Raw genomic sequence first — 8861 nt, 5'->3', positions numbered from 1 at the left:
AGAAAAGGAGGCCCAGGGACAGTTGCCTCTTTTTGGGGTGTTTAATAGGAGCAAACTCCAGCAGGGGGATTCTGGGTTGACTATGTGTTGAACCCTCAAACCTTTTTTTAGTTCAGGTTGCTCCAACCACTTCCTTCTGTCCCCACAGCTACTCCCTGAGTCACGGCCCAGGAAGGAAAGAGGGGTGTACAAAAAAGGAGTGTGGCCTTGATTTTAACCCTGGGGCTCCATCCGTAGGGTAAACCTGAAAAACCCTTTAGGTTTTTACTAAAAAAGTCTGGCCAGAAAAACCTAGTAATTCATGGAGCAACCCAGGGGGCATAGTAGGTGGGAGACGTGGAGGTGCAGGCCCTAAAAAGCTGGGAGAAAGTGGCCCTTATAGTTGCCGTCTGCCTGATGTAGGACATGTGAGAAGAAGGGCTTAGGATCCTTATTTACCTAGTCCACAGGCGTAGAAGGGGAAATTAGATGGACCACCAGTTCAGTGATCAGCCCACCAGTTCATCTCCTGACTCCTGTTCCACGGCTTCTCCATGACACTCTGCTGCCTAGGGGCAACTATGCCTTTTTGACACTCTGCTGCCTAGGGGCAACTGTGCCTTTTAGACTACGAATTCTGCAGCTCACACAAGCCAGGCCGGCAATGCTCACTCTTGCCTGCTGGCTCATCAGGAAACAGGGAAGGTGACATTTGAAGCAAACAGTCATGACAGGCAGGTGGAGCCTCTGCCTGGCTGAGAACTCCCTGGGGGCAAGTTCCCTGCCTGGGCTGCCGACAACCAGAGGGTTCTGGAAGACTTGGATACTTGGTGATCTGGAGCATGGCGAGCCGAGCCGGGCACTGGCTGTCAGGAAACATCAGGGCACCTCTGATGCAGAGAAGGGGAGAGGCAAAAATACTCAATCGGGCCATTTCCCACGGAATTTTTTTCTTCCTATGAGCTCTTGAGTAAGGAACACCAATACCCATTCACGCATAAACACACCCAATGAGAGGAAATCCAGGAAGGATGTAGAAAATAATTATGGAATGTTGCCTTCTGCAGCAATAAGACAGGATATGGCATATCCATTCGACCTTGCTAAACTCAAAAAAGTTAGACTGCCTTGGCAAAGAGGTGCTATCCCCAGCATCCATTATTACTGCATAGTAATCCATTAAACCTTTTCTCAATGTGCCCACCTGTCCAGGGAGCTCCCCAGACACTCAGGCCCACGATTGCAGACTTTGATTTTCTGTCAAGTTCTCAGGACCATGACAAAAGCAGACTTGGGTGAGAGGAAATGCACTTTTTTTCTTAATTCTGGAAAGAGGCATAGGGTGATTGTGAGCCTCTGGTATGGGTTAGTTAAAAAAATTTCAAACAGATACTAACCTTATAAATTGACTAAGCTGATTCTGTCTGACTGAATACAAGGCACATGAGAAGCTGATGAATTGACACCAAGATTAACTAGTTATTGCCTTTAGCCAAGGGGGAGGGCAAGAGCCGCATCACACAATCAAGTTATTTTTAAAAATGCAGGAGACCATCTTTCTCTTCCACAGGAAAAGGATTATTTTATTAATTATTTTAAAACATCTACTTAACATTGACTCATCGATAAAAATATTTACAATTTCACACCTTCAGGAAGGCTCCAAAATATAAACACTGTACCTCTCCCTAGAGAAAAAAATTTTTCTTCTCTTCAAAAGCAGGAATACATTCATTTTTCTCACTTTGTTGATCAAGTAATTATACAAATAAACATCTGAAACATTTTCCTTTTCAATATATTTATATAATATATATTTAGAATAGTTTTACAAATAAAGGCAACAACTTTATACCAAAATAAAAACGGGAAAGGAAAGTTAAAACACGATCGGCATCAAGCATAGTGAATTTTGAAAAGCTGGTGCAGGGCTAGCTGGACAAGTCAGGAAACAAGTACTCTGGGCCAAAAATACAACTTCTTTGAAGGAGACAGAATCCTTTTTTAGCAATAAGGACACTCCATATGCCGTCGCTTGAGGGGAATTAGCCTGCGAAAGGATCTTGCAGTGCCAAGGGTTGGTTAGGCCCTGAAGAAGCTAAGCTTGGTTAAAAGGAGTTTTAGACTACAACCAAAACCCGAGCCTACCTCTGCTTGTTAAAGGTGTTACCCAGCTTTTGCACTTTGGGGTGCTTGGACTTAGGCACCTGCATCTCTCAAGACCTTGGTTTGGTTCCCTGGATGGCAAGACTTTCTAGGTGAGACCTAGAAACAGGTGCCAGAGGCCCCAGGGGCTCCTCCCTCATTCCCTGGCAGCTCAGCTTGTACCAGGGGGCCCTTTCAGGTCCTCAGTAAGCTAGTCACTACAAAAGCCTGAGTAGGGAACTACATTCTCTTTATTCATCTGAGGCAGGGACCGGGTACAGGCCTGCGGAAATCTCCCCAAACCACCACCCTGCTATGCCTGTGTCTGCTACCTCACTACTTTGCAGAAAGCTGGGTCTGGCTGCCCTCTCTCTGTACGGTGAGTCACAGCGACAATAAAAGGGAGAAGGGTGGGGTCATCGGAGCTGGCTGGGAACTGCACTCTGGAAAGCCCTCTTTTGAAAGTACCTTTTTCTCAAAGCCACAGCCCCAGCTCCCAAAGGGAAGACTGACTCACAGACCAAGACTTTGAAGCTTTTGAAAATCCAGCTGATTTGTATCAGAGGGGGCTATTTTCTGGGTGGGGAAAAGCCCAGAGGTCTGCTACAATCCCCCCTATATCTCCTGATGTCAGGTAATCCTTCATGTCTTCCCTACACCAAAAGGAGCTGTAATGTCCTATTACCAACACATGATGCACACACACACACACACACACACACACACACACACACACCCCAAATCTTCTCTCCATGCTTCAGATTATCTCAGCATACACACTGGAACAATCTTGCTGCACTCACACTTTTTCTTTTTCTTTTTGGAAGTAGGGAGGAAGGAAAGCAGAGAAGCAGGACCCCCTAGGAGTTTAGTCTTTGGTTTCTAAGTTTAAAGGGGGGATCTGCTTCAGAGCTTGGAGTAGGGCAGAAGAGTCGATGGCCGGATGGGCTGGCAAGGGAGAAGGGAGTCTCTGGGGCATGAGCAAGGGGGCTGGGAGCTTGTCTGGGTTCATGAAGCTGGTGAGGGCTGCCGCAGAAGTGTTGAGGCCCGGGTATAACACTGGCACAGAGGTGGGATACCAGCACTTCTCCAGCATGGGCAAGTAGGCTGTTGCTGATGGTGGGATCAGGTAGAAGGGCAGGCAAAAGGGAGGCTGGTGCGGGTGTGGGCCCAGGAACGGGGAGCTGATCAGGTCGCTGCTCGAGTAGTGGCTTTCATCATCTGAGAGCTGCATTCTGCTCTTTTTAGTGGGGGGTTCTTCAGATTCTTGCTTAATAGCACCGATCCTTTCTCCCACGGTGAACCTGCGTCCACGATCACTTTTGAAGTACAGCTGCTCACCACGCAATTCGCCCTTCTCTGACTCTCCTCCATAGCCGCTGTCTGTGTCTGTGTCACTGCCACTCTGTTCCCCACTGGAATGAGCAAAAGTCCGCTGGATGACAGGCACACAGTTTTTCCCAGGGCCTTCAGAACCCTTGGCCATGGAGCTGGGTTTCTCCTTAAAGTCCATTGCTTTGGGAGCTGGGTCTGAGGGCTTCCTGGGGGTACCACCCTGCAGCAGCTCCGAGACCACACGGTGGAGGTGGGTGACAAGCTGTGAAGACCTCAGATCCCGAGTATTCTCATGCTTGGCCAGGTACTGAAGCACCTCCCGGGCACACGTCTGGAAACCTGAGCAGAACATCTCTTGACCTGCTTCAACATTTCTCCCTGACAGCTCACCTGGACCAACAAAGATCCAAAGGAAGACATTTCAGAAAGCCCTGTGGTTCACCTGGACACCTATACTCCAAAGACCAGGAACTTTCCTCTTTGTTAACATAATAGCATTTGCCAGTATGTGTTCTTAACTCCAGAAGTAATATGGTCAGAGAAAATTTGGATTACACTGAGAAGTATAAATAGAATAAAAATAATCTATGATTCTACAACCCAGAGATAAAATATGATTTGTAATGACTGCATTAATATACAGTCATTGAAAAAGACCACAATTAATAGAGATGGACTATTTCCCCTCTTGTTCAATTTATAGGTTGTTCCTGAATTTTTATTATAAGTGACACAGCAATGAGCATCCTATTTACAGAGTCAGTTTACAGAATATCAATGTTACTGTAGCAAGATTGGACAGAGACCAGATGGTCATAAAATGAGATAAAGAATGAAGGAACGTCACTGGAACTAAACTTATGTTCAAAGACTTAAAAAAGACGCAATCATGCTGTAATTTTTAAATGTAAAGGCTTCTTCTAAGCCTTTTTCTTGCATTCTATGCATGACTCCCCCAGGAATTAGGTAGGACAATTTTCCTATTTTCAATGAGGACACTTGCTAGGTTTTTGTGATCCTCATTTTACTAGCCGTAGAATGGAGGGTAGAGAAAAATGGAATTAGTGGGTGGGTAGAAGATTTCCTCCCCCATCTGTACAGGATCATTTGGAAGGGGTGAAACTAGGAGGTTAGAAGGTGATTATGATTCTTTGGAAGTCAGTAAATGAATGATGAAACTTCACTGGTTTCATTAGATTGTGCAATTTACCAAGATACCTAGTGGCTATTCAGAGAACCACATGAAATGCAGGAAAAACTCCTGCTGTCAGCCTGCCAGGATCATACCACACACCCAGCGATAAGGAAGTAGAGAAACAGGAGAACACTGGGGCATACCAGTGATTGAGTCTCCAGTGAAAGAGGGCTAAAGAAGAACTACTGTAAAACACCCATGATGCAAATTATAGGTGTGCTGGCATTTTAAATGGGAGGGGGGGAATCTCCCAGAGCCCAGAAACCCTTCAACAAAAATGCCACAGAAATATTTTTTTGACAAATATGTATTCATGCCAGGTGGCACACAGTAGCATTCCTAGTGAAAAGTCTGACCTTTCAGGAAAGATAAAACAGCATTTCCCCCAACGACTGTGCATAAGCAATTTGTTGCAGTAATGTTTCCTACGCCAGATGTTGAGCACACTGGCTCTCTGTTTGTGCTAGAACTCTTTAGAGATGATAGCCAGACTAGGGCACTCACCAGCTTGTAAACCGCTCTGCAGGGCAATGATTTTCTGCTGCTGCTGATCAATTAGGTTTGTTAGTGCTTTCACATGCTTCAAGGTAAGCTCAAGAACCACAGCTTTTTCCAAGTGACCCAAAGTCTGGAATAAAAAAAGCCTTAGTCAGCAGTGAGTTCTGAGAATTCTGAGAACTCCTACCCCGGAACACTTATTAGCAAAGAGAAATGTCCCTAAAGAAAAATAAAAATGAAATAACCTTTCCTGGTTGGCTAAATATAGTTTTAAGTTTGTAGATCATGTTTAAATATATATATATATACATACATGTGTTATGTATATATATATGCGTGATTAAAAATTTTTAAATGGGTATCATCTGTCTTTGAGGGCATTTTGGAAGTGGCAGCTATCTCAGGGAAAAGGTCTGACAGATACATTTCTCTAGCAGCGGCTGCTGACCTTAACTCAGGGGAATCCAGAGATAACATTTCTCTGCAGTGGTATCAACCTGACAGGGACTTCTACTGTGTCTGGCAGCCAAGAGGCTTCCCCTAGCTTCTTTTTTGGACACTCTTTCCTAACTTCCAGCTCACCCAAGCCTTCTTCTTCCTCCTCAAATAAATTTTTTTCCTCTCTCCCCAACTAAAGGCTGCAAAGCTAGTACTAGCTGTTGGCTACTGCCCAGAAAGGACAGGACATAAAAAAAAGGAAAGAAAAGAAAAGAAAATCACACACCAAAACAAGTCGCCTTATTTACAGGGTGGGGGGGTCAGGGGGAGCGTTAAATAAAATCTGCGTGTTTCTTGGTTTCCTCAAGTCAGGAAAACTAGAGAACTCTGAAAATCACCAGAAAGGAAAGTCTTAAACTCTTGAAAAGGAATTTCAGTTGGTGTTGGAGCCAAACTGGAGAAGTCCAGCTGCCTCTCCCTTCATTTGCATGAGGTTGTCAGAAAATCCCAGGATTGGGGAAGGGTACCCCAAAACAGAACCACCCGCCAACTCCCATCCGGCCATCTGGTCTGCAGTTTTCAGCGGGGCCTGTAGGTGGCGAGTGACCCCCGGCCGCCCTCTGGACAAGGAGCTGTTTTGGAGAAGGGCCAGCTTCTCACTTACTGTAAGTTTGAGATGTTCTGGTAGGAGATCCTTCAGCTGGGCGATGCACTCGTTAATCCGGTCACGTCGCTTTTTCTCGATGAGCCGGTGCGGCAGTTTGTAGGTCTCCTGCAAAAAGCACGGCGAGGCGGTGGGCGCCTGCAGAAGGGGAGTGAGAAGCCCTTCTCTTCCCCACCCCGCAGTGCGATAGGAGACGGGGCAACGGAGCAGAGTCACACCCAGGATCACCTTCTGGCCTTCTGCAAGTCACTCAGTATAGGCACGGAGCCCACACCTCGCATACCCCCCCCAACCTCAAAGTGAGAAAACTTTTCTTACAAACTCTGCGCGTTCGAGGGACTAGGGTCCCCTGGGGCACCATGCTCCTTCTTACCTTGCTGTCCTCGCTCCGCTTCATTCCCCGCTTCGACTTGTACACTTGGTACATGTGGGCGAAATCCATCCTGCAGGGAGAAGGGCCGGGAAGGGTAGTGAATTAAGAGAGCTTGCTGGCCACGGGAGCCCGGCGGGCAAGAATCCCCGGATGCGCCTCGAGCTGCTCGGAGTTGACAGACAACAGCGCAGAACGCAGGGCTGGAGCTCAGGCTTTAAGGGGCCGAAGGATGGCAACTTACCCTGGTAGGTCTCCGGGCTCCAGTCCTGGCGCTTTGGGCAGGCAGGCGGGGGGCGGTTGCGCGCTGGGGATCCGCTCCATGGCGCGGCGAGTCGGGGCCACTGTGCGCTCTTGTCTGCAGCAGCGGAACGTCGGTGTGAGGACTGTCCTGCAAGTGGCTTCGAAGAGTCTGTCAGCAGGGGTTCCTCTGAGTCTGAGGTCTCTGAAATCCGCTGGGCTGCCGGGAGCGGCGGCTTTGAGGTGCGGCTTCAGTTGGGGGTGTGCATGGTGTCCCCGCGGCCTCTGGCTCCGCTCTGCGCACAGACTGCCGGTGAGTGCTCCCTGCGCTGTCTGCGCCGTGAGAGCCAAGTGAATGAGAAGTGGGGCGGGCGGGGAGGCGGGAGGGAGCGCGGCGGGGGGGGCTGCTAGGGCGGAGGGGGGTGGGGGGAAGACGGAGAGTAATGGAGAGGCTGCGGGCTGGGTTAAATGGGAGCGAGTGGGTGGGTTAGAGCTACGTGTTCTACCCTGTGACTCCAGGCACGTCTGGCCGCTGCCAGGGAGGGAAGGAGCGACCTGCCCGCCCTCCCCCGGCTTCATCACATGAGCCTCACGTGTTGGACAACGCTCCCGCGGCCGCGAGGGAGCCCCCACCCCCAGCCCCGGCCCCCAGGTGTCTGCGGCTGCGGCTGCCTTTCCCCGAAAAGGGGGTGGCAGCGCCTGGGTCCGACCCAGCCGGGTGGGGGACGCGGAAGCTGGAAGGGGCCGGAGAGCCGGAGGGGGGTGGGGGGAATTGGTAACGTGGGCGAACCTGCCCCAGGGAAATGAAGTAAGTTCCCGTCTCCTGGGAGGGAACGGGGGAGGACGGATCCGCCCGCGTCTGACTCAAGCCGGGAGAGGAATATCCCCTCGCTCGCTCCAGCCCAGCCCTCTTCCTCCTCCCCCGCCCGGCCCGCTCCGAGGAACCGGCGCGCAGCGGAGGGAGTCGCCGGCCCCCCTTCCTTCCCCAGGGGCTGCTGTTTCGTTCCGTCCCGGCTTCCCTGCCCCCAACCCGCAGCCCCGCATCCAGGAATTGCCCGCCGTGGGGAGGGGCCGAGAGGCGGGGCGGATGTCACCCCATGGGAAGCGGGCTGGCAGCCAAGCGTAGGGGCAGCCGAGGCCGCCGCCGAGCACGCTGCGCGCACCTGACCGCCGAGGGTGTGCGCTGCTGGCCCTTTGCTCCCCGGGAGCTCCGCTTCTGGGCACAGCCTGCAGCCGACGGGCACCCACTTGCTCACCCCACTGGATGCCCCAGTGCCCCCGCCCTCTCGACTAGTCAAGCTCAGAAAGATACCGGGCGCGGTGCCCTGCGTTCCCTCCCTCCTTTGCCCGCTCCGGAGCAGAGGCTCCCGGGTCGCCTCCCCTCCGGCTGCAACGTTACACAACCGCGGCGGCGGCGCCTGCCCTGCAGCAGCTCGGGGCGTGACGCTTCACGTGGCCGGGCTCGGGCCGCAGCGCCGCCGACTGCGGTCTCTTCTGCACTGGCCTGGGGACCGAGACCCGGGCGACGCGGTGTGTCCAGCGGGGTCGGCCGTCTCCCGACCTGCCAGACTTATGCGGCGCTGTTTGTGGTCTGCACCAAAGAGGAGGCAAGGGAGAGACTAGAAAAAACTATCCGCCCACCACAGTGAAATATTAACATTCAGTCCACGCACATTTGTTGAACCCCCTGCTCTGTGCCAGGCTTTGTGCCCTGTTGCTACAGTCACTGTGGGGAGTCAAGCGCAGATCCTGCCCTGTAATTTACAGGGACCCTTGGGAAAAGGATAAATTGGGCTATGGGGGGAAGGCAGCCCTGGGAAATTATATCGGTGCCACTGGCTAACAGGAAAAAAAAAAGATATGGTTTTTTTTGTTTTTTTGTTTTTTTGTTTTTTTAATACCTGGGTAGAGGAGGAAGGAGAGAAGCTAACCCACTGCACCCAGCCTGGGGTCGAAATGCCTCTTCGAGCTACCCCAGATCTCCTCAATCTTCCTTA

General features: G+C 50.9%; 2 protein-coding genes and 1 long non-coding RNA gene across 4 annotated transcripts in view; 2 read left to right on the top strand and 1 right to left on the bottom strand.

The window, feature by feature from the left end:
• Positions 1-1530: 1530 nt before the first annotated feature.
• Positions 1531-7262, bottom strand: BHLHE40 (basic helix-loop-helix family member e40). Its single transcript, XM_017653723.3, has 5 exons — positions 6869-7262; positions 6628-6697; positions 6255-6362; positions 5159-5282; positions 1531-3849 (listed from the first exon to the last, which is right to left on the bottom strand). The coding sequence occupies exons 1-5, from the start codon at positions 6946-6948 to the stop codon at positions 2993-2995; spliced, it is 1239 nt and encodes a 412-aa protein (XP_017509212.2). The 5' UTR covers positions 6949-7262; the 3' UTR covers positions 1531-2992.
• Positions 6369-8861, top strand: part of LOC140848321 (uncharacterized) — a 27334-nt gene continuing 24841 nt past the window's right edge. The window contains exons 1-2 of one of the 2 annotated variants that reach the window (XR_012128979.1): positions 6369-6553; positions 6704-6872. This is a non-coding gene — a long non-coding RNA (uncharacterized lncRNA). Of the gene's footprint in view, positions 6554-6703; positions 6873-7054; positions 7178-8861 lie in introns of those variants that run through there. The other variant, XR_012128980.1, reaches the window with a different exon arrangement.
• Positions 7728-8861, top strand: part of LOC108389602 (uncharacterized) — a 2356-nt gene continuing 1222 nt past the window's right edge. Inside the window, exon 1 of the mRNA XM_017648052.3 lies at positions 7728-8471. Within this exon, the coding sequence (XP_017503541.1) occupies positions 7962-8471 (510 nt within the window). The 5' untranslated portion in view covers positions 7728-7961. The remainder of the gene's footprint in view (positions 8472-8861) is intronic.

This window comes from Manis javanica, chromosome 3, assembly GCF_040802235.1.
Source record: "Manis javanica isolate MJ-LG chromosome 3, MJ_LKY, whole genome shotgun sequence".
In the NCBI taxonomy this organism is placed as follows: Eukaryota; Metazoa; Chordata; class Mammalia; order Pholidota; family Manidae; genus Manis; species Manis javanica.
The sequence above is the reverse complement of the archived record's forward strand: the minus strand, read 5'-3'. Positions and strand labels throughout refer to the sequence as shown.